Source organism: Corvus brachyrhynchos, unplaced genomic scaffold (genome assembly GCF_000691975.1).
Source record: "Corvus brachyrhynchos isolate BGI_N302 unplaced genomic scaffold, ASM69197v1 scaffold56, whole genome shotgun sequence".
NCBI classification, from domain to species: Eukaryota; Metazoa; Chordata; class Aves; order Passeriformes; family Corvidae; genus Corvus; species Corvus brachyrhynchos.
The window spans coordinates 7,780,160-7,804,957 of record NW_008238664.1 but is presented as its reverse complement, the minus strand read 5'-3'; the positions used below and the strand labels follow the sequence as shown (position 1 = coordinate 7,804,957).

The 24,798-nt window shown below is 42.5% G+C and overlaps 1 protein-coding gene and 1 long non-coding RNA gene across 5 annotated transcripts in view; one reads left to right on the top strand and one right to left on the bottom strand.

Annotated features, from left to right (window-relative positions):
• The first annotated feature begins 1,155 nt into the window (after window positions 1–1,155).
• Window positions 1,156–16,610, top strand: LOC108447553. Of its 2 annotated transcripts, none has more exons than XR_001863179.1 (3): window positions 1,156–1,400; window positions 15,777–15,864; window positions 16,208–16,610. It is a non-coding gene; the product is annotated as an uncharacterized LOC108447553 (long non-coding RNA). The 2 variants fall into 2 exon arrangements; XR_001863178.1 differs by having other exon boundaries at window positions 1,185–1,400; window positions 15,780–15,864.
• A 1,071-nt stretch (window positions 16,611–17,681) lies between these two features.
• The window catches only part of PDE6H (phosphodiesterase 6H), a 9,248-nt gene continuing 2,131 nt past the window's right edge, over window positions 17,682–24,798 (bottom strand). For all 3 annotated transcript variants that reach the window (XM_008636527.2, XM_017737906.1, XM_008636526.2), the window contains exons 2-4: window positions 21,785–21,971; window positions 21,479–21,519; window positions 17,682–20,604 (exon numbers count right to left, since the gene is read on the bottom strand). In XM_008636527.2, the coding sequence (XP_008634749.1) occupies window positions 20,528–20,604; window positions 21,479–21,519; window positions 21,785–21,924 (258 nt within the window). In that variant the 5' untranslated portion in view covers window positions 21,925–21,971 and the 3' untranslated portion in view covers window positions 17,682–20,527. The remainder of the gene's footprint in view (window positions 20,605–21,478; window positions 21,520–21,784; window positions 21,972–24,798) is intronic.

Sequence of the window (24,798 nt, the reverse complement as noted above, 5' to 3'; positions counted from 1 at the left end):
CTTCCTCTGTTGTCCATGAAGATATATACTCGTGAGGAACCATCCAAAACACCGAATTTTGTATCTGCTTGGGTTTGCTCTCTGGAAGAGCTGCTTTTCCTCCACTGGTTATAGAGGCACCAATGGTGAGTTCCTTGGCTAACACGGGAGTCCAAGTTGGTTATGTGTGAATATACATGGCCAGGATTTCTCTGAATTGCAGGCAGGCATGACAGTCCAGCCCCCTGGACCTTGGCCAAAGCAAGTCACGAAGGGGATATGTGCCTACAGAAGGGGCTGTAGGTGGTAAGCGTGTTCTCTACTGAGCAGAGGAGGGGTAACTCAAACCTGCCCTTTAGAGTGCTCAACGTGTTCCTGTGTGCTTTTGATCATGGGTGTAACAGAACACCTATGAGCTCCACAAATAGTCTCTCCAGGGCTAAACAGTCATGGGGGTTCTGCTGTTCACTGCCACAAGACGAATGCCATGGCCTCTGTACCAGCAATGTTTGTTATGGTTGCATCAGTCTGTAGATGACACGAGGGACTGACCATTGGTTCTTCATACAGGTGGAAAAGTTGTTTCCTCCCTGTCATTATCACACTCCACATGTGGTTATACAATCCCCTCTAGGGTCAGACTCTGCACCTTCAGCACTGGAAAGCAACGGATGTGTTTCTCTCCGTAGTGAAGGTGGCCCTGAGAGGGAAGCAGGTGTGGAACATCTGTGCCATGCTACTAAAATGTTCGAGATAAATTATGTCACTGAGAAAAAAATACTCAAACCATAATGCTCCCCTACTTAAAATGAACTAAAATTGTGTGTTTAATATAACTATATTTACAGTACTACTGTGTGCTGCAAGAAAACCATTGTAATATGAGCAAATAGTGGGGAAAAATCCTGAAAAAGCCTTAAAATGTTTTGCAGGATAAAAATTAATATTAAATGATCAATATCCTGTGATTTCCAGAATTAGTTTTTTCTTTTCCCAAAATGCCGGTCAAATGATCAGGTTTACTTCCCTTGTATAAACATTAATTTCTGTAATCTAACCACAAACCAAATAAACTCAGTCATATGCTCATATTGCAATTATCCAATTTTATTTCTATCATCATGATACTAAAAAATCATCATCTCAATTGGAATCATGTGTAAGGTGCAGTGTTTTGCTAAGAGTCTACCCTTCTTCTAGAGAGGTGAAAAGGAGAGGCAGAGATGACAGAGATAGGAAACAGGAATGACTTTTCCCAGAGTTTGGAGTGGAAGAACTGCCAATGAAAACTATATCATAAATCTGTCCTGTCCACTGGGCAGCATTATCCCTTACATGAGCTCTAAAGTTTGCTGCTGACAGGGGAAACTTCACAGCCTAAACTTTAGCCTGGGATCTCCAGGAAACTTTGGGTACCTCTGGTGAGAATTTTTGTATTATTTCTTGGAAAGAAATGCTTATGTTGGTAGCAGCTTGATTTAAAATGTTTTCTTTAAGCTTTATGTTGAAAACTGTTTATCTCTCTAAGTCTTAATTTGTTTCTGAGTGAATCAAGGGTGGCAGGAGTTTAGGGTGAATGCACTAAAGCTTTGTTTGATACTAAAGATATTGTTCTTCATGAGCTATTTATTTGTTTTTAAAGGATCTGTGTTATATTTCCTTATAAGAGTTTTATTTGCTTTTGCAAAATGAAGTGATAGGTGCTATTTTCAGATCCTTGTGTAAACTTTATGAAAAATGGTTTTGGCACGTTTTTCTTTAATTTTATCCATTTTACAGTGTCACAGTACACATAAAGTGCTTTGGGTTTGCTACTCCTTTCCCTAAAAATCATTCATTTCTAGTAGAACAGCTAAGAGAACAGGGGAAAACAGAATTGGCTTTTAAAAAGGTCGGGTGCTGTTGCCAACAGAGAGAACAAGAATGGCCACGAGATGGTAGCAGTCTGTCAGGGAAGGGCAGGAGATGGCTCTGAGCTTCCCTTCTTGATCCAGGGAGGCAAGTGCTTCCTGTGTGCCTTGTACCTTAGGGTGGAACATTTGCGGTGTACAAGCAGAGCTATTTCAGAACTGTGTTTTGAATTATTTCGCTCTGAGGTAATCTCGTGTGAGGTAAAGCAATGAAGAGTAGCACCACAGGCTGGTGCGACATGACTCAAAGAAGGATGCCAAGTGCAAATCCATTTTAAAATTGCCGGTGTAAGCTGACATCTGTGATTGTGTGCTGCTGTGAGGCCTTGGCTGGCTCGTTCAGTCCTCCTTTTTGGGCTGTCCTCATGGCATCCAGAATGGCACAGCCCCAGGCTGCAGAGTGTTGACCTGCCATAGACTCCTTCTGCCCTCTTTGATCTGTTCAGAGCAATATAAGGGGTTAAATTCATACCACTCGGCTTTGTGAGAGATCGGGTGTCATCCACTCTCCCCTGCCTGACATAAACTTCATGTTCATAGGAAAAGACAGTGAAAACTCCATCCTGTGCCCTGTCTGATTTGACAGAAATGCTGTCATATGCCCACACGTGATCAAGATTAAACTTTTGCAGCATACTGATCTGTCAGTGTGCAAACCCCTATTAATTGCACAAACACACAGTTTTGGGGGGAAAAAACCAAAGTTTTTTCTTCTGCTGCTTCTGCTGTAAGATAAAAGAGAAAGGGAGCTTCTGACAGATTGCTGAGGCAGAGAACTGCAAGGATCATTTTGGGTTGCAATTACCAGAAAAGATACAAGAGATTGTTCTGTAAACCATTTCACTGTGAATTCTGGCAGAATTTCATCCTTTTTTCATGCATGGAATTTAGGGGAAGGTGCGTGAGGGCTGACAACACTAATCTATCTTGTGTCTGTCCTACGTCGTGCCTGAGTGAGGTTATTGTGTGTCAGCAGGACTTAATATAAAAGCAACATTCAATTTACAACATTACAAAGTTAATTTAACTCTGCAGGGAAGACGAGCCCTGCATTTCTTGTTGCATTTCTATGTACAAATGCTGGTTGTGCTGCAAATAAGAGCAGTTTCATTTGGGCATGGCACTCAGATGTGAATGCTCAAACACCTTCCAGCATGCAGTTTAAATATGTCAAAGCCAGCAAAACAGTATCAGTATTTGTATTGAGCCAACTTTCATGGCCATCTGCTTACTGAGAGCCATAACAAACCGTCTGAACTGCCTTTTCTTCCATGAAGTCCATCTTTTGTGCAAATTTTTCTCCTCAGTGCTAATGATTTAAATACCTATTCATTACTCAGTAAGACTCTGTCCCTGGAGGCAAAGAAGGAGTCTAAATGTCACTTTATGTTGCAATAATGAAGACTTGGTTTGTGTGAGGTGCCTTTCGCCCAGTGCAAACATGCACACATGCTTTAAATTTCTCTGGGTTTCTATAGGACTATTCTTAGCAGCACAGTGAAACGTGCTAATGTTAAACATGCTACAGAGAAGGTTCAAAATAAATCATGTCTTGAATTGACCCGATTCCTTTCTTTGCTGTTTTCCTTTGGCTATAATATAGCTTACGAAAAGATAAAATGCTGCACTGAAAGTTTGTTTCAGTTTGTTCCTCTCTGATGCAACCATTGACACATTTTCCTATTTCTGACTTAATTTCCATGTTTTGCTTTGATTGCACAAGTCTCAGAGGTGCATCCTCCATTTTACAGAAAGCAAACTGTTTAAGAATATATGTATTCCAGATACTTCTAGCTAAATAAAAATAATATACTCTCTGGATACTTACACGACTGACTTACTTAAGGGATTTAGTAAATCTCTATGAATTTTTACAGGTATTTGAGAAGCTCCATGTCAGGCAAGCTCCATTAAATCCAGTTATTTCTACTTTGTTCTTTTCTGCTCTTTGCAGACATTTTATTCACTCGGGCCATCTCACAGCGTGACATCCCTAGCAGCCAATACTGATCTTGTGTCCGTGCTTAGGTTTCTTCTTTTTTTTTTCCAGCTCCAACTTTAATAAGCCTCCTGGGCTTTCTTTGAAGATTTCATTTGCAAGTGCAAAGAAACCCTTGTGTATTAAAAGTCTTCTATGTGGATTAAAAATATTTTAAAAGACTTTATTTTAAAGACTAAACATAATAGTTCTTGAAGATATGTGGAGCTGGGTACTTGACACACACCTGAACTCAAGCCTGCTGTACAGAAAAAGTAAAAAAAAATTTAAAATATTTTTCTGCTTTCTTCAACAAGTTGCTTTGAGCCTGTCTTAATGTTTAAATTCCTTTCTCTGTTTACTGAGCTATAAAGGAGGTCTGTAAATATGTTTCTTCCCTATTTTCCTCCAAATCTTCTGGTTCTTGTATATATAAAAAAGTTTCCTCACATACTTGGGGAATAATTCTAATATTTTTCTTTGTAACTTCAATCTGTTTTAAAGTCTAGGCTGAAGTTCTTGAGACATGTTGAAACAACGTGAGATCCCCTGAAAGGAAATCTGAAATGTCATGGTACGAACCTGGCCTTGCAATGCCAGAAAGTTTGCAAGCAACAATAAATGCCTTTTTCTGAGGCAACCCTGTTTTAACACAAATGCTTGCCCATATCATGTTACTGTAGTCCAGCACAATCCCTTGAGAGAAATGGGCAGTGCTGAGAAACTTTTGGAAATGGTTGGGGAAAAAAGGAGTCACAGAAAATGGGCAGTGACCACACATGGATCTTACTGCTCCTGCACATGATCTCCAGGGATCAGGAGTGTCTTTTTGTATATGGTTGGGCAGTGCTTAGCACAGCAAAGCTTTGAACCCTGCTAAAGGTTTTTGGATGTTATGGCAATGCCAGTAAATATTGTGCTATTTAACCAACAGTTATTGTAGTGCTTTCAGATTTTGTTTTGTTCCCACAGGTTTTATTTTTATCCACATTCCTCAGCTATGTGTTGGTGACAGTGACTATCACTGTCATTGTTTTGCCAGGATTGGTCCTCACTGCATTCCAGTCTACTTTATTTTTGGATTCTGAGTATGGCACTGACCTCTAATCACATGCAAATGCCCGTGTCTGAGCTAGACACCTTAGGGTTTTTCCCTTGTTCGTGAAGAGTTAATCAGTGTTGCTGAGACTAGAGCACAACTCATCTCATGCTGAAGCAGATGCCTGTGTTTGGTTAGATGAATATGTCTTTCAGCTCCAGCGGTTTTGTTGACTAGATCCTCCTTGGCAGTCATGCTGTAGGTACCTAAAGCCAGGAGAGATGAATCCCGTCCTTGGAGACCTGTACCATGCTGCCTGTGTAACCAAGCATAGGAAGATGATGTGTGAAGGGGGCTCAATCCAACCCCCATCAGAGGGCTGGGGGCTGCAGGGGCTGTCCCCCCATCCAGCAAAGCGGCTCCTCTAGATTTTTACTGTTCTGTGAATCTGTCATAACCATGTCCACAGAGATGGTCACATCTAGGGCAGAACTTGAGCTCCAGATAATAATTCCTCTCCCTTTTTCCCTCTGCCACATTTTCCCTCCCTGCCCTGTCCTCCCCTTCCCTTTGGCTAATCCCTGCTGCTGTTGCCCGTGCCATGCTTGTGTCCACACGGTCTTCTACCCAGACTACCAGTTTTCTACTGGTTTCACTGATTTTTCACAGGACATTTTTCACTTGTCTTTTTCTAACTTCAGGGGCAGCAGGAGTAAGAGAAATTCCTTCCTCAGCTTCTGAAAGAGCTTAGAACATAAGGGCCAGCCCCAAGGTTTCACAACACTCTTGTTGTGTTTCGGCTATCTTCCGACAGTGAACCCTAGGGAAGGATTCAGGGCAAGCCCACAGTGGTGCTTCCAGCCTTCAGAGGTCTGACTCAAAACCTTTCTAAATCAGAGAGATTACCTTGGGGTCTAAGTACATGAACAAGAACAAGGTAGGGACGTGGCAGTCTGTCTAGGGCTGATGTGTCTAATCCCTTCTCCTTCCTCCTCACTCTTGACTTGACATCGCTGGCTGTGTGGCTGTTTTGTAAACTTGGGGTTTACTTAATAACTCAATTACTTTTTCTGATTTTTTAAAATGAAATAATAATTAATTTTTCCTTAGCTATAAACTCCACAGAGATTGGCTGTACTCAGAGAACAGAGAAGTTAATGAAAGCATTGCCATCTGGGGTGATTAGGGCCTGGTGGAAGAGCAGTGGTAGCAGGGCTGATGTGTTTTAGTATTAGTACAGTGTCTGAGTTTGTGACTTGCAGCAAAGATTGCCTCTGATTTAATACTCAGCCATCCAGGATATGGAAGCCCTGGGATAACCAGGTTCTGAAGGGTCTTGTGTCTTAGAAAGATCTCTGTAAGATACAGTGCAGCTAGAAGTCTTCCTTCCCTCTGTTACACCCCAAAATTGTAGAATGCAGTCTGATTGTGAGCAACAATATGACACCAGTGCTGGAGGAACAGTGACCAGCTTTCCAGAATGGCAGGGGAGGAAGTGAGAAAAGCTGATGGGGAAGATGCTTTAGGGAGCGAAAAATTTTGTTTTACAAAAGGGAAGGTGAGCAGGCAGTACGTGCCTACTGATGGCAAGCTCTGATCCTACAGCACTGCATCAATAAGCAGGAGCTTTTAGAGATCAGCTATCCTGATTGCATAGCATCTTAAAGACCATGAACTCGGATTTAAATTTCCACAGCACAAGAGATGGAAAAATATTTTGTTATTTTCTCGTTTACTTCTTTGTGGAAGCTTGTTGTGTAGAGGTGATGTGGTCTGTGTAAAATACTCTGCATCCCTTCAGTGATTTCTGGACTGGCACATGGCTGTCATGTCTGTAGTTCATAGCTCAGATGTACTGGGCTGGCTCCAGTTAGAGCTGCAATGCCTGAGCAGTGCTGTGCTGAGATAGCAGTCTGAACCTAGAGAACAGCACAGCAGTTTCACTGGTGACTCCTTTTCTCTGCAGGAAAATTAGCTGACCAGGCTACTGTGCTGAGGTGATAGGCTGTTTCTCAATGCAGAGCTATTTTGCTGGGCATTAACTTTGTAGCCTTTGCACCAGGCTCTGTTGCCTGTTTCTGCACCAAACAGAGCTGTGGTATAACAGACAACATGACAAATACTAAGACAGCTGAGGTTATTTTAGTCTCTCTGTTGCAAGATAGCTGTACCCAGATTAGGACAACATGGAGTAGATCTGGTGATGCTTAATGAGTCAAGAAGATCTGGGGCTGGCTGTGTAAATCAGCATAGCAGATCTGTAATGCAAAAACCAAAAAGTTCAACAATGTTCCTACTTTTAAGGTAAAAGCAAAGCCTCTTGGCTCACTGAAATGACAACAGCTGAAATAAAGTATCACTGAAAGGTGATGAAACCACTGCACTAGCTTTAAGCTATCTGGCATGGATGCTGCTGAGAAAATTGGTGCAGCAGCAAGAATTCTGCATGGACTGCAAAATGCTGCTGAGAAGCTATATAAAATTACCATAGGTTCATGTTTCAGCTAGTTGAAACACTTATAGCCCAGAAAGTAGTATGTATGAAACAAGTTCCTGCTCTTTATGTGGCTTCATGGACTTTTCTAGCCTGCCTCCAACCTTGGATGAATTCTTCTATCTTTTCCCTAAACATTTCAAAATTTTTTTCTAGTGGGCTGACCATGAAATCAAAGCATAGTGACAAGCATCTTGCTTGCCTTGATTGTTTTTCCTGGATTCTTTAGAAATAGTTCATGAAGTCCCTGCAGACTGTAGACCACAGACTGAAAATCATTTAATAATTCTCTTTGCTTGTGCCTTGCATGTTCCTGGGACACAGCATGCCCTTCAGCAGAAAAATCAGGGTGTTGCCTCACAATTAATAACCTTTAATAGGTTATTTGAGACAGAAAGTGTGGTTTTCAGGTCAAGACAGTGGAGCATGCATGACAAAAAGCACCTGATAGACAACAAAAGGTCTATGTGACATTTAGATTATGATAATGAATTATGTTCTTAATTTCTTTTTGCATTCAAACATTTTCTTGGTGAGGTGAGGTGAGAGCTAAGTGAGTTTGTACAGTGGAAAGCACTGGTTCCTCCGCTGTGGCTAGGCTGGGGTTTTTAATGTTAAATTTGGGTTAGAAACAGTCTGTGGCTGCTGCTTTCTTCTTCAGTTATATTTTTAAATTTTGGCAAAGCCTCATAGTCTTGAAGATGTTTATTTTTATAGATTTCAGAAAACAAAATAAATAAAAACAAGCTATTTGTATCTCTGTGCTTGTATAATTCCAAGTCCTGACTATGACTTCCTCTGGTCAAAACCAGGACCCAGCAGCTGTTTTCTTCTGCAGTTTTGGAAAATACTTGAATAATACTTGATAATGTTAAAGGTACAAAATATTTTCACAAAACCCCTTGTCTTTGCTTCCAGGAAGAGGAAGCTCTTATTTATGGAACAGCTGCCAAAAGATGAAACTCATGTTATAACACTGCTTTTTTCCAAGTAAGTCCATCCCAGCAGCTGGGGAGGGGCTTACTACTCATTTTCCTACTCTAGGAAATACTTCCATGTAGGGAGAATTTATCCTGACATACAAAGATGTCATTGTGGATGAGCATCATGGACCCCTCTGTGCTGCTCCTGGCACCAGGTACTATAGTATTGCTCCCCTTCTGCGTGACAGGATGGGTTGTGGGAGGCAGCTGGACTCCTTATGCTCTGCATTCGGATGTCAGGTACTACTAATCCTATGATTCCTCTTTCATCAGCTTTGGAAAAGCCTCTAAATGTTTCTATGGATGGGGAACTTCCCTGTGTTTCAGAGTCAGAAATGGGAAGCTCAAAAGGTTTTTTACTTCTCACAACCTGACTCAGAATGATTTTGCCTCAAGGCTGGAGAAGCATGAGCTAGTAGTGCAGAAGTTTTAGGGCTCAGTTTTTGCAGAGACTCTTGAAGAATGCCATTGTCATTAAAGCAGCTTGCTGATATTTCTGGCTCTAAAAAGTCCAATAAAAATTTTAATGGGAAAACATACCAAAGTCACCCTTATTTTCTGTATTTATAGCTCCAGTTCTCACAATACACCACTGACATTTCTGTCTAACCATACAAGGCTGCATCCTCGATAAGGACATCTCTGTGTTGACATCTTCTGAAGTCTGGCATGGCCAGGAGCTGAGTGCCCAGCACTGTGTACAGAGGGGAAGCCAGGCACAGTAACCCTCGGAGGAACAGCAGGCAGAACCAGGACAAGCACATCGGGAGCCCCAAGAGTGCAGAACAGCCTTGGCAGCCACTGCCACCATCCTCCAAAGGGAGCTTAAAGGAGGCAGCTGAGTGCAGGGCATGGGGAGTGAGAATTGGAGAGGGTGCCCCCTCCCACACCTGCAGCCTTGCTGCCTCTAGCACTGGAACAAGAGCAAGGCTACTACTCACTGCAAATCTGAGACATGGCCTTGCTTCTACAGCTGGACTTTGCTCTGAGGGAATGGGGGTGTCGTAGCTACCCTCTTGTTAATGAAACCTTATTTGCCACAAATAAATTAGTAGCATCTCTCCATTTGAATCCCTTGGGGATCTGCAGTTCTCCCTCTGCTTCTGTTATACCAAGTCTGGACCCTGCCTGCTGGACAGAGCACCTGTTGGGTTAATCACCCAGTTTCTGTCCTAGGTGTGTCCTGCCAGCTTTTCTGAGGCAATAATTCCCCACCTAAACTTTGTTTTGAATAACCCACAAAATGTAATATGCTCAGTTAAGATATTAGTGAGCATGAGGCAGTCTCCTCCTCTGGTTTCCCACAGATGGCTAAAACATTTAACCAGCTGCTACCTCGTCTTCTCTAAAATGTTCCTTCTCGCTAATTATGTAATGAAGGCTAAGAACTTTATGTCTCTTTCCACAGTAAAGCCCTCAGCCCCATTGTTTCAATGAACCTAGATGGGTTTTACCGGTGGGATCAGCTGCCAACACTCTAGAGAAGCTGGAGGTTGACACTTGGGGTGGTGATGCCTCAAACACAAAATGTGGAAAGAGACTACTTGCTGGAAGAAAACACAGTTCCTTGAAACAGCGCACACAAGACCACCCGAGCTTCTCCCAAGGACCCAGAAAGTTGGTCTTGTGACCAGCTGCAGTAAATGTGGTGACTTATGGGAACAAGGTCAATTTTCAGCAGTTATGGTTCTGATCTTTTGTGTAGAGAATGGCTGTGAATTGTATTTTTTTAATCTTGAAACTACTGCTGGAACAGAGTAATTGTAAAGATTATTTTATCTGTTCACAGGAAATTTATTTAACCAACTTCCAGTAACTTCTACTTATCTTCACCATATCCTATCTGAATTTTTTAAATGCTGCTCTTAAGTAACACTGACTTAAAAGAAAAACCCCCTCCCTCTGCATTTTGTAACTGTATTTAAATATAGAAGGTGTCTCGACCTCTCTAGGTAAGAAATAATATGGCGTTTTAATAGTTTTCAAGTAACAATGTTCTAAATTGGAAGCCAGCATTTGCAGCTGATTACCACTGGCCAAAAAAATGAATGACCACAACATCCTCTGCTTTGGAGCACCAAAAGTAATAGGAATAGGTTACTTTTGTCAATATAATATTCTTGTCTCTTCCAAGGGAAGCACTGAGGAAACTTGCAGGTAGCAGCAAGTGAAATGAGGTGGGGGTTTTTATGCATTCTGAGAGAGAAAGGTCATGGATCTATTTATTCCTCTTTTAGGTATGAGGGTTTATTGTGTGAACTCCTTTACTAAGGGTACCACAGATAGTGAAGGTCTCTATAGGTTCAGAAAGTGTCTCAAAGCATCATGAAGGAAAAAATTACCAAGTGCTATTGTACACAAAGACATCAGCTCTGGCTCAGGATGTCCTTGAGTGCAAATCACTGGAAGCTACTAGATATGTTAGTGACATGCTGTTATGTACATAATTTGTATCTTGTCCTTTGCAACCATTACTGGCTACATCTGGAGGCAAAGTACTGGGTCTGAGGGACTTTTTTTCTGATTTGGTAGAGACTTTTAATTCTTGTGCTTTTCTGGACATTTCTCATTTAAATTCGACACACAGTGTCTAGTGAAGACCTGTTTTGCCTGTTCGATACCAACAGGCTAGAAATTTTGCAGTGCCTGTGTCAGGCTCAATGGCATTAGTTTAACATACATGCCAATCTCCATTCTTCCAAATACTTTTGTATGAATATACAGATTATCACATCCAAACACATGAGTTCTTGCTCATGGGATCCCACCTGTGCACCAGTGGGTAAGCATGGGTATTAGATTGTCAAATATAGCTGGTGTCATCCTAATGATGTCCTGTACAGTCCTGACTTGAAAGCTTCTCCAGTGGTCCTGCACAGGAGGTCTGAAATACCTGAGCCACAGATGTTACCCTCAGCATATCTATCCACCTTCCTGTCACACACTCTTGGTTTGAAGACCTACAAGGCACAGATAATGTGGAAAGTTGTTTCTGAATTTCATTATTGCCTCTGTGAGAAATTAGCAATGTGGTTCTTATCTCAGTCTGCCAAACCAGCCACCAGATATGATTTTACTTTTCTGCTGCATGTAAGAAAGACTCATTTCCTATCAGAATTATGTTCCCATGAAGACATTTCTGGGTTTGATCAAATGGCCTTTTGGCTATCTCTTTAGTAAACCAAAGAGGGGTTAAGGACCCTGATGAAATATAATGAAGCTGTTTAGGGTTACTGAGTACTGTTCAGCAGCTGAGCTGCAACAATGAGTAGTGCTTGTGCTCTGAGCTTGCTGCAAGCAGGGATGATATGTGCAAGCCTAAGTCACCATGAACTGTATTTTATTTGACAATTGGAGCAGCCAAAGAAGTCACCTTCTCTAACCCAGTCAGTGAGCAGCAACTTTTAAAGCAACCCCCTTGATTTGGATTTGTGTCTGAGCTTAGGACTGATTTGCCTTCTCTGTGTACATTCAGTGCCTTGTCACAAAGCTCGAGGGACTGAAGGGGCTATGAGACAGGTTTCTCATTTTTAAGTAAGGTCAGAGTGAAGACACTTGAAGGGCAGAGAATGGGTTTTGCACTGTTACATAGCTCCTGGCCACAATTACAGTTTGAAAACAAGCCAGAGGATTTGTACTATTGGGAATACTTGGGACATTTATTTGATGTTCAGAGAGAAATTCCAGGTGGTGCCCACAGTATGACTTTTCTCAGACCTTTGAAAGAGGTGACTTAAAATTTCCTCTATAACTAAATAATTATAACAAGCAACAACTTCCTCCTGTTTGCAATTTAGTTCATATTAAATTTATCTCTACCATTTTTGTCTGAAGGAACTTGGGAATCCAGTTCATAATTGGCTCATTTAGATAGATCAAGAGATAACGTTCTTCTGAGAGTAGGCACCCAAAGGCTTCAAGCTTCTCATGTTGGATCACTGTATCAGCCCTGGGCCAGAGTAGTGAGGGTAAGGAAATGTTTCTTCCTGAAGAGTTTATCAACAGCATCTTGGGATCAGGGTAGCTAATTATTCCAGTTAGATGCTGCTTGAAGCTCTGAAATTCTTATGAATGCAGATTCTATATACATGGAAAAGCTATTGTAAGATAATATAAAACCATAAAGCCTTTTCTGTCAGGTAGTTCAGTGGTTTGCAGCAGGTTGGGTTTTTTTTGGAGATTGACCTGATCCAAAGCTTGTGGAAGTCAGTGCAAAAACTCCAAAGAGAATCCTGGCTTTAATTCAAGGAATTAAGTTGTATGCCTTAATGCCATAGGATATTATTGCACTAAAGAGCTTATTAAGATTAAAATGGGATTAGGCATTACTGTGAATGAATGCAAAAAGTTTACATCGCTGGGATAAAGCTTCAAAGCTTTATGCCACCTTTCAGGGAAATGGTTCCAGACTGAAGCAAAGAAAAAAAAAATTACATATCATAGCATTACACACAACAAGGTGCACATTGTGCCTTCCAAAGTGAGAAATCGGTGGGATGTGGAACTAAAATGTTACTGTATTTTCCAAAGAAGCAGTTCTCACTGAAGAGTGAAATGAAAATATCTTGTGTGCTTCCACGCTCTTTGTTTTGAGCTTGAGATTTTTGCTGGTTTTGTCACATTTATTTTTTAGCAGCTAAGAACACAGCATCTTACTTTGTGTCTTGTTATCAGAAGCTTACAGATGGCTGCTAAGCAGAGCTTCCTATGTATTTAGCTTTGATATTGTAATGCATGAATTTCCTATGAAAAGCAAACTTATTTTCTATACATCACTAGTGTGTAGCTTGAGAGACACAGCAGTGGAGATGGCCCAGGGTGACTGCCCTGACTCCTGCAGGAACTATGCCTGTTCTGTGCCAGATACTCTCTGCAGGGGATTCTTGGTTACTTTCTACAACGCAGTCACAAATGTACTAAGTATCAGAGCCTTCCCAGTTCCCATGGGGCCAAGAGTCCAGTTTTCCCAAGGAAGGTATTTGTCAGGACTTCTTGACAACAGCTACTTAATATTTTGATATTATTTTCAGATAGTTTTTACTTGTTTCATCCTTGCTAATATTTGTCCTCCGTTGTTATCTATACCCTACAACTACCTCTGGGTGGGAATCATAACTCCATTTGACTATTTCAGGGGGCTGTGCATGCTGGAACAACTTCCCTGATGCCTGTGGAGTCCTTACTCCTCCTTTCTTCATTTTTGTTTACTCTTCATCCCCCTTCTACATGAGTTCAAAATACAGAACAGTTCATCACCTTCTGTCCTCAAAATGCCTAGAACTGAATGGAGCCTTCTGGATGGGGATGCAGTGGTGTTAAGATCCTCTCAGATTTATCATAATATAGCTCCTTGTGGTACTCTTTCAGTATAGGCAGCTTTGGTTCACAATTGCTTCATTTGCTGACCATATTTCATTCCAATGTAATTGCTGACTTGCTTTCCCTTCGCTCTTGTCTGAGACTGGTGCTTACCAGATCATCTAGCTTAAGGTTTGTGTTTGAAAGGACTTTCCCCGATGCCTCCATCTGCATGTTCCTCACCCCAGCTGTCTACATGTGACCTGGCCACGTACGGACATTTTCAAGATTGACTGTGCTGCATCTCTGCAGTGCCCCCTTATTAGTGAAGTTCAGTATCCACAGGCTGGAGCAACGCTCTTGGAGAACAGGGTTATAACTGATTTGTTAGTGATGTACTTATGAAGTGCTTAGCATGGAAAGACCTTGATCCCAGAGAATGTTTCTGGTAAAACTGCAGTTGCTAAAGCCAGATCTAATACAACTTGCTGTTTTCCACATGGCTGGCCTGTGGGAAGAGGTGGAATAAAGTTGAGTTGTGAGCTGTAAAAGCTGCCTGCAGAGGCACATGGCAGCACAAAGGAGCACATGGCAGCGCACAGAGTCTTGTCTCCGCCGGACCCGGGGGGGAGGAGGTGTCACAGGGCAGACCCCTACGGAGAGGAGCCTGCCGGGAGCTGATGGACAGTGAACAGCGAGTGATCACCCCATAGAAGGCAGTGTGTTGCTGATGTGGCAACACGGGATAGGTCACGTAGTGAGAATTGCCATGTAAGGAAATACTGTGCCTTAGAAAATTGTATAAAACCAGCTCATTCCTTTGAATAAACGATTCAGATTCCCTGCCTGTCTGGGTCTGTGCCTCAGTCGCCGACATTGGCCTTCTGTTATTTTTCTTCCCTTACTTTCAGACTTGCAGCCAGTTCCCTGGTGCAGACAGATGCAAGATTGTTATGCCCATGCCAGCATGCCAGCTGTCTGGATGATACAAATTTGAGCTGGCTTGAATCCAGATAGCTCTTGTGAGATGAGCAAATGAGTTTGCCTTCTCCTTGTGCCTAGAGAAACCAATGTGGTGTTTTGATCAAGCAATGGGAGTTTGTGCCTCAGGTCACTGGTGGGGCAGAAACTTCTGCATGGCTGAGAAACTGGCCTTGCCTCCCATCTGCCTCTAGGCTGCTGTGCCCCTCTGCAGCCCCTGTAAGCCTGCCTAGGTCACACTTCCAAGAGATGTGTTCCAGCAGCCTGCAAGGGTGGTGTTTTTAATGATCCTGGGATTTCTATCTGTTGCTCCTTTTGGTGTCCTGTCCAGAAGTGAGGGGAAGTAAAACACAGGTTTATTGAGGTCTCCTAATAGCACAAGATACAGATTTTCCCATTGATGTTATTCCTGCTTACCTACTCTATCACCCATGATTACAAGGTCATTGTGGTGGTAGTTTGGAGCTCCCACACTTTGATGTGTTTTTCTGCAAGCTCTCTTTCTTCCTGGATGGTTGTGCAGCTGCTGTCTTCCAGAGAGAGCAAGGTCTCTGGTAAGGAACCAAGTTCAGCTTGCTCAGTGCTTTGTAAATAGTTTGTACCTTGTGTGGATGCTCTTGTTCAGTATCATAACAGGCTCAGAATTCCTGCAAGTGCTCCTTGGCCAGCTGCAGTCTGGCACAGACCACAGGGCAAAGCCCTGTGTACAGCTTTGTCAGGCAGCTTCCTGGGGCTTCACCACGTTCCTTCTCCGTGGTCTCCATCTTCTTGAAGGAATCTTTCCTTCCTGTGCACTTTTCCTGTGCTGACCACTGTCCTGACCAAGTTCTCAGGGTACCAAAAGCACTCCCAGTGCCCCCCTGTCTAAAGTCCTACTCTTCATAGGGTAGTTCTTACTTAGGGTAGTGACTTACTTCTGTCATATCCCTTGTCTGCTCTGCCATCTGGACAGTCTGCTGTATGTTGAGTATGTGCTGGTCATTGCTATGCTTGGCCACTTCATTTACAGCTTGAGGAATGTGAGAGGCCCTCAGAAAAATGCCAGAGGCAAGAAAGTGTTTGCAAATTCCTGAAGGCAATGAGCCTTGATAAAGAAGGTATTCTTTTCACCCAGCAGGAGCAGAAACGACCAAAATTCGCACCACAATTATGCTAAACTTCAAGAAGAGGAACAACATAAATCGTGAGAGAACATGTTAAAGGTAAGTTGCAACTGACAGAATTCAATTGTTATATACCCCCAGCACAGAGGCTTCAGCCATCCCACTCCCTCCAGGTGGATCACAGTCGGTGTGGAAAAAGCTCAAAGCCATAGATGCTCCCTACCTTGGGCTGTCAGAACAAACTTTGGAGGGGCAGGTGCCTGACATTAGGGTACTAAACTGGTCCCAGCTTCAGCAGCCCTGACAGCACTATGGGGACTGGGAATAAGGTTTCAAAGTTAAGCAGTCTGGTATGAGGAAATTCCAGAGTTGAGCACATTTATAAGCATGTGATACTATCTTTTATTTTAGTCGCATAATCTTCTGTTCTTTTTTTTTTCAGATCTGTCTAGGTTTGCATCACAGTGGTGTGGTGATGCTGAAACAGACTGTTGGCTGGAATAACCTGCCCACCCTACGGAGCATTACATAAATGCTCTCAAAAATACAGACTTCCTGTTGCTCAGATCTCCAATCTGAGGCCCTGGATCTTACTGTCTGGGTGAGATCTGGCTCAGAGAGAATGAGATTCACTAATGAGTACTTACAGATGCAACCACAGCTAATGACAGCTGCATTTTAAACTTCAAGATAAACTGTAAAATACTCTGAAAAATCAGGTATTGAAGACCTAAAGGTGGTGAGTACTGTTAATTTACCTAACTCCTAAAAACCCACTTATAAAATAGAAAAATGCCCCACAAAACACAGAGTGATAATGTCATTTTTTAGCCTACACCTTATTGATCCATATCATAGGAAAATGTGACAGTGGCTTGATACTGAGTGAGGTGCTGATTTGAAAACTTTTGGAGCATGGTAATTTTGTACTAATGCTCTTCAGATCTCCTGAAGCATCCAACTTACACTGAGGGTTTGGGGCTTTAATTTTTTTATTATTATTTTTTCTTTTATTTATTTTTAACTGAGATTCCTGAAGTGATTTAGATACTGTGGGGGACAGAAAGGGGAGAAGCAAGACAAGTGCTTCTCACTTCTCCTAAGGTTCATTCTTCTTTTCTTGAAGAGATTTGGGTTTAATTAACTTTCTCACTAGAGTCGGAAACTGGGGTCAGTGAGGATGGGACTCAAAAGTTGGTTACTGCTTTAAATTGGCATAACCATGTGAGAAGATATTTTTATGGCTTTCAAAATGCAGTTGAGAAAAGGTTTGAAAAAGCCCTCACAAAGGAGCCCTGGGCAACTCATGTTCATATCTCACAGGATAGACAACATTCAAAGACAAAAGACTTTCAAGTGGACGCTCAGTGATGAGTTGCAAGAAAAAATGCCAAGGATGGCACAAAAGAAAACACTTCTAAGGCTGAGATTTGACACCATAGCACCAGAACACAATTGCACTTGACCATCTTGAAACCCCTATGAACATTTAGAAAGTTCAGCCGCAGCAAGAAGCAAGAGGAGATGAGTGTTTGCAGCTCTGTCTTGCAGTCATGGCAATGAGAAGGAACTAAGTGGCATTCACATCTCAGCAATTCTTTGCTATAGGGTAGAAAACACACTGACATTCATTTGCACAGAGCCCCAGAAGATGTAACTGGCCAAAAGATTTCAGCCTGAAAGAAATCATGTGCAACACTTTTGGGAGAATATACCAGTCATCACTCAGGAAAAACTGCTTCTCAGATGATATCACAGTTGGTCTTTATTGTCTATTGTTTGGAGATAAATAGCTGCTTTTCTCTAGCAAGAGGTGATGAGTGACTTTCAGGTCTTTCCCCAGGAAAGGATTTCAGGAAAAGCTAAGTCATCTGCCTTTCCCTGGTTGTATTTTGTAAGCAAGTCAGACTACACTCTTAAGATTTTTTAAACAATTTCTATTAATTTTTATTCCTTTTGACATGTTTTTGTAGTAAAAGAACAGAGAGTAACATATTACAATGCATATAGACTGAAGTCCTTCAACAAGCTGCTTTAACACATTTGCTTTCTTGCACCATAGCCATCTCTCACTGAAAAATGGAAGCTTCAGGAATTACGGCTCATAAAAAAAACCTCAGAACCTCAGACAAAACAACTGTGAGTGTGTTTTAAGACTCTTCTTCTAAGTCTCAAAATTCCTTACAAGTAAAGGAACTAATGTAATCCCTATTAATGCACAGAAATTATTTTAAAATAACTAACAAATTGTGTTGTCTCAAAGCATCCCTCTTCTGATACAGCTCATCAGCCAGGCATGAGAGCTGGCTTATGTGTACATTCCTGTTGGACTCCTCTAGGAAGAAGAATGGAGTAGTTCTCTGATGGGAACTGGGGATATGGCAATCAGATATGGAACTACACCAGGACCTTCTGATTTGCTAAAACTTCAGTCCCTGGACTAAGGAGAGTTTTGCTTTTATCCCAGTATTTTCTGACAAAGTGTCTCAGTGTCTGTGGACTGTTTTCCCAAGGTCTGGGATGAAAAGGGAGCAAAAAGACGAAATAAAATTTTCTTCTCTTGTTTTTGTCCTATTAAAAAAGCTTTAAAAAGGGAAAACTCAATGATAATAGAGGCAGCCAGCTTGAAGGATTCAAAACTGGGTCTAGTGGATCTTTTCCCAGAGAGAAGGGGACAGACTGAGAAGGTGGGATGAGGATCATATGTAACAGGATGGCATAATGTGAACAAGAGCACGAGAGTATTGCCATAGGAACATTCACATTTAACTACAGAAGGAGAGGGCTAGTACGAGCTTGAAAAAAATGAAATCAGTTCCCTATAGTAAAAGCTAAATAAAACGTCATTTACATAAAGAACACTTAGGGCAAGAAGAAAAGCATTAAAAGGTGAGAAAGGCAGGAGAAACTGGAAGTAAGTGGAAAGGACAGACTGCCTCTGCCCAAGGAAATAGCTGAGGGCTGCAATTAGCTAAATGGTACATGGCTTCTGCGCCGTGATAGTGCTGCGGTTCTGAACCACTCCGTGGTTTACTGCTGTGTCTAATGGCAGGAGTGCTGAATAATAAAAGCTGTACTCTGGACTGCCAACAGGAATTAATTTCCTTTAGCTTTTGGTGCTCAAGCTATATTTTAACTGGAAACTGCTAGCTTTTATTTCTGGAATAACAGTAGCAGATAACTATAGCACCGCCATGGATTTATAGCAATGCTTTATGTGTGGGGATCAATCGTTTAGACAGGATTTGCTCTCCTCTCCACAATCGCTCCCTGGGCCCATGAACATGTTCAGCATAGGAAAGATAAGATAGGGGGAGGCAGTTCTTATGCAATGAGGCTTCTCAAGCTAAAGGCAATGATTAAAAATTCCACCTCCCCTTATGAATATTATGTAGCTACAATAAACTTGCTCCTTGCCTGCAAACAAGCCAAAAGCCCTCACTTAATGCCAGGGCCGTAGGGAATCTCGGTGCCTTCCCCGAACATTTAAGTGGTTACGGGTGCCTCACCACTCGGCAGCACTCAGGCTGCCAGAGACCAGGAGACACAGATCGATGGGGTTAAGTGGATTCTCTCTGTGCTTGCCTGCATGTACACATCCTACCCTTCCCCTGCTTCCTCACTTGCTCTGTTGTTACTTTTCTCTGGGGACACCATTTGCCTGCTTGTCCAAACAAGCTCCACAGCTTGAAATTGCCAGGGAGTAAAGAGAGAAAAGCCTTCTTGCTTATGAGGGGCAGCATGAAGGGAGACTTGTCCTATGCTAAATACAGGGAAGAGGGAGCAATTACTGCAGTACCATTTTCTGCTGAATGTGGCGGGACTGCTGGCACAGTCTGGTGACAGACCATAAGGATTCCCTGTCTTAATCAGCAGCAAGCATGTCCTGGGGAGCAAATGTCTCATGTAAATATGTATGGGCATGGGGACAGTGCAAGTGTCACACGGGGCTTCCCATCAAAGGAGAGGAAACGCAGCGTCATTTGGAGAGCTGCTTCTTTGGAGTTGCAACCACAAAGGAATGAATAATGGGATCAATTCACTTAGCTATTGATCTCAGACGCACACGTTTTCATTTAACATTATGAGAACAGCCAGACTCTCATGGTTCGTAGCCTGTGGGCAGTACAGCAGAGACAGCATTTGCAAGCCCTTTTCCCCATTTGCTGATGAGGTAAATCTTAGCAGCACCTTCCTTATGGTGAACCCCTGGGGAAGGATCTCCTATGGAAAGCAGCCTAATGTCTGGACTGGTGACTCTAATGCTGTTTTCTACAGATGTACTCTGAGCAAATAATTAGTGGCCCAAATAACACGGGGACCTACCCATGGAAATTCTATATAGAAAGACGAAGAAAGAGAGGGAAGGAAGGAAGAATACAGAATGGGCTGATTTAATTAGGTGTGGACATACATGCACACAATATCTCAGCTAAACAGGGAAAAAGTTCAAATACAGCCTCCCTGTATCACCATAAACATTGAAGATCTATGACAGTGAGAGAAGAAAAAATATTGTGCAGGGAGGCATTAAGACATTTTTCAGTAGTTTCATCACATGGAGCATGAGGCCTGCTCAGGGTCTCAAATAACTTCTTTGCCAAATTAATCTGCAAAGTTAAGTTTCTCATAACTAGCTCTTACAAAACCACCCTGCCCATAAGCAAGTGGATGCAAGGGCCAAAAATAAGTGTCAAAGGTGGTGAAGAATATGCTGGGATCTGTGGAGTCACCAGGTGACACCAGAAGAGATGCTGACACCTTAGATGATCCCAAACTGGGCCAGCTCGTGCAGCTCCAGATGGCTGAAAGCTTCCCATGGGCAAATCACAGTGATATCTGCAAAAGAGAGAAAAAGACAAATGGGTTCTTGCCAATGCACTCCTTGGATTTATTTTTTATTAATGGAAAGGCTGATTTACTCAGGAGCCATTAACAAGAATGAGACTCCATTTGAAGGTTAAATGGGCAGATGAGCATTACAAATCTGGTACTACCTGTCAGACCAAACCATATCAGTGTACTTTCTCTCAGTGAGAAAAAGCAAGGCAGCATTTCCTAGTCTCTTCAGTGACTATGTAAACTGGTGTAAAAATTCATTCCAGGTATGTGGTTTCTCCTGTTCTCATAAATTACCTGTAGCCAAACTGTGATCTCCTTGAAGACATGTGGAGTTTTAAATCAGATGCTGAATAATTTGGGCTACAATATTCAGGATCTGTGACTCTCTCATTATCAATACTTCAAAGTTCTGACTGGCTACAGCTCATCCAATGCATGTTTCTCAATCCCAGATGGGTACATGAAATGCTTAAAATTAGGATTCTGATGACAACACAAATACTTAACCATCTGGGATTTAGTTTCTGTGATTTTTTGGTATTAATAGCTTAGCATTTAGCATTTCTTTGAGAACCTCATGCTGCTGAAATTCTTAGCCAGAGTATTAGCAGAAAACAAACAAGCACTTCTGCAGCCCAATGTAAGTAGTCTGAAGCTGAAGCATACATAAATGGCCTTTCCTTCTTGTAGTGAATGTAAGCATAAGCATGAACGTGGCAGCTTGGGGAGGTAGAACGAGTCTTCTCTGGTGACCCTGAGAGCTGCAGACAGGCCAGGGAAACAAAGACCACCCCAGAATCCTTTCCCATGATGAAGTTTGTCTGCACTAGTGCTAAAGCAGGGCATGACAACAACATCCTTCAGAGCTTACCTGTGCCCAGCCCCTCCATGCCTGGGATGTCATCTCCAAACCTAGGAGAGAAAAGAGCAGGTAAGGAGTGTGTTTGGGGCAGCAGCAAGGAAAGGGGAGATGTCCTAAACGCCCAGCCAAGGAAGGAGAATTGTGGGTAGGGAGCAGAAGAGAAGCAGCTCCAGGTTGGAGAGCTGATTGTGACCCGGGGGCAGGGGAAAGCCTTCTGGCTCCTTGCCCAAGGGAAGATGGTATCACAGAAGCACAATGGAGCAGTGGGGAGCTACTCAACTAGCATGGTTTCTTTTCTTTCCAAAATTCCCTTACCCTCTTACTCCTTTTTTGGGGGGCTTGCTCTTGAACTGCCTTGTCTGTCTCTGCTTGAACTTGGGAGGCCCCTTGCGTGGTGTGCTGGGACCAGTTGGAGCATCTCCGGTGTTGAGGGTGGCGGCTGGGGTCTCGCTCATCGCTGGGCTGTGAGCGGCAGGCACGCGCCTCTCTCAGATCCCTCTGTCTGCAAGATAACAGCAAGGACTGACACAACACTCTGCTTATCTTTTCTAGGTATCAGTAGTCAGTTGACAGAATTATGGAAAATACAATTGTGGCAGGATTAAAGATAATGCTATTAAAGATAAAGAAAGATTGTAATGCATAGAAATTAAGCAGGGTAGCACTGCATTTCATCTGGCATGCTAGAATTAAGATGCCAAACAAAGGACACTCAAACTAAGGCCAAAAAGACATTTAACCCCATGGTGCAATGACTGCAGAGTCACGGAGACTAACACCTTCTTTTGTCTCAAACACAGTTGCACTCTTGGAGACAGGTTGCTGCAGAAGCTTGCCCCACAATTTAGGTAAAATAGGAACTTTAATTACAATGTTGGGGGTTTTTTTTCTAGCTAGCCCTGGAATAGCATTGCTGAGGTTTTTGCTTCCTGGTTCAGGACCTGATTGCTGCAGGAGCCACGAAGACACATGTATTGCTTAGAGAAATAGCCCATCCTTGGGAATCACCTCTTCTCATACTTGTGCCTAAGCATTACCTTTTGAACACTGATGGACATGGGATGCTGAGCTAGATGTGCCCTCTGTCTGGGTGGAGCTGCAGTTAGGGCTCCACGTTTGTCAATATCAAACTTACAGGAAATAGTACAAGATCATTGAAAGATTATACAGAAGGCTAAGGCAAAGCACTGGGGACTGTCTTTTAGGCAGAAGTTAATTCTGCAAATTTCTCAGGATTTAGAAGAGTAAAGCCTGTAACTTTCCCTGGGATGTGCCCATTTTGGTATTTCTGAGCATTGTATTACATATGCTGACCCCTTTTCATCACACTGTACATGAGCCAAACTCCACTTCACAGGGGCTAAATAGTTATCAGAGAGCAATTTCTGTTTGGGAGACCTCTGTCTTAGAGGGCAGAACTGCTGCAGTCTGAGCCTTTTGCTTCTTTCCCAGAGAGGACAGCAGTAACTCTCACCAGTGCCCAAAGGGAAGCTTCCAGTCCTTCGTCAAATTTTGTGCTAATTAGTATGCTAGAATGGTCTGAACAAGTGCATTTATGGATAAAAATAAATGCAACTTTTTTCCTTCTTCCTTGAAGTCACGTTCTTCCCCATGACTGTTATACATCTCCTATCTCCAGGTGTTCATCCCTGTGCATCCAGGCTGATGTAATCGCTGATGGAATTAACTTCAGGATTTGGTTCTAAAGACTAATCTCATTAGGTCACATAGTACTCTGGTTTAATCCCCAACATCACCGTGACACACCGGATTTTTAATCTCAGAACTATAAATGTCATCAAAGATTTTTTTTCCCAAGTCTAAAGAGAGTTCATGTCTTTGTCCTGAAATAGCCAGAGCGCTGGAAAGCAAATCCTGAGATACAAGGAGAAAGATCATCCAAGCAATCCTCCTGTGTCACTTGCACATCAATGCAAGGTTAAAAGCCATATTTCTGTATCTGTGGCAGTCTGGAAATACTTCACCCAGGACACCTTTCCATCTGTGGTGGCAGTAGGATGGTTCCAAATGATAGTACCTAGAGGCAGGCTAGCTCTTCTGTCGCTTGTGGTCAGGCTTCTGTCTCAGCTGTGATATCCCAAGCAGGAGACTGGACAGGTTCCAGCAGCCCCAAATGGAGCAGCAGATGGTTGTGTCTGAAGCTGAAGTATGCACAGATGCTATTCCCCCGCGTGTAACACAACGCTTCCTAAGCACACACTGTGCCCACAAACACAGGGATCAGCTCAAACCGTGGAAGTTACTTATTTGGCTGCCATCTCTGCAGTGCCTGAACAGTTGCCCAGTATTTACATCTTTTTCTTTTTCCTCACAGCATGGTGGCAGGACAGGCAAACACTGCCACCTTCTTCTTTTACAGAATGAGAATGGAAGTGCAGTGATAGGTATGACCTGGACTGCACTGCTCGGAGGAGAGATGAAATCTTTTGACTCACAGATTTTTAGGGCCAAACTGAGAGATGAAGGCATTTTGCCTCAAAACAAAGACAGAATTTGGTGCCTCTCTGTTACTCAGGATGGGAGGAATTCAGATGATACTGCCCTACAACAAAATGCTTCGCATCAGAAAGCTGCTCTGTAACGTCTGCTAATGTGCCAAAGTCTATTATTATGCCTCTGTCTCAGGTGCAATTCTCATCACCATGTTGTCTGTCCCAGTGCTAGACCCTGCTCCTGAACTAAAAGGGACACGCATCCACTTTTAAGCACCATGTTAATCTGACACCTAAATTACTTGGCACACCTCTCAAGGGCTACTTCCAAAAGTACAACAGAAAAAACAAACTGGCTAACAGATTTCCATCCCTTAGGACTGACATCCAAAACTTGACAGCTGTATTTGAGCTCCATCTCCAACTGAATTCCTGCTTCAATAACCTCTGCTGTGTACTGGCATGTCACCTTAACCACCAATACGTCTTTGAGGGTCAAAACTTCTTAGATCCTTGAGTCCACACTTTGTCCCTGACATTCACTCAATAGAGGAATAGCTAACAGAAAGATTGAGCCCTTGAAGTTTCTTTTTGCCCCAATCTGAAGTAGTTGTATCCATCTACCAGGTATTCAATAACACAGGATTTGGTAGGAAAAAGGATCTGCCCAAATCACACTTCATCCTCTCTCACCTGCATGAATTGAACAAAGAGCACTCAATGAAACTTTTAGTTAGGGACATTTCTAACATTAGGGACAATTCTAACTTTTTCCTTACTAACCTCCCTCTATTATCTCCATGCTTCACAAAAAAAAATGACCGAGGATGGAAAGTAACCTTAATGCCACATAACAACTTCCATCTTGCAGCAGGA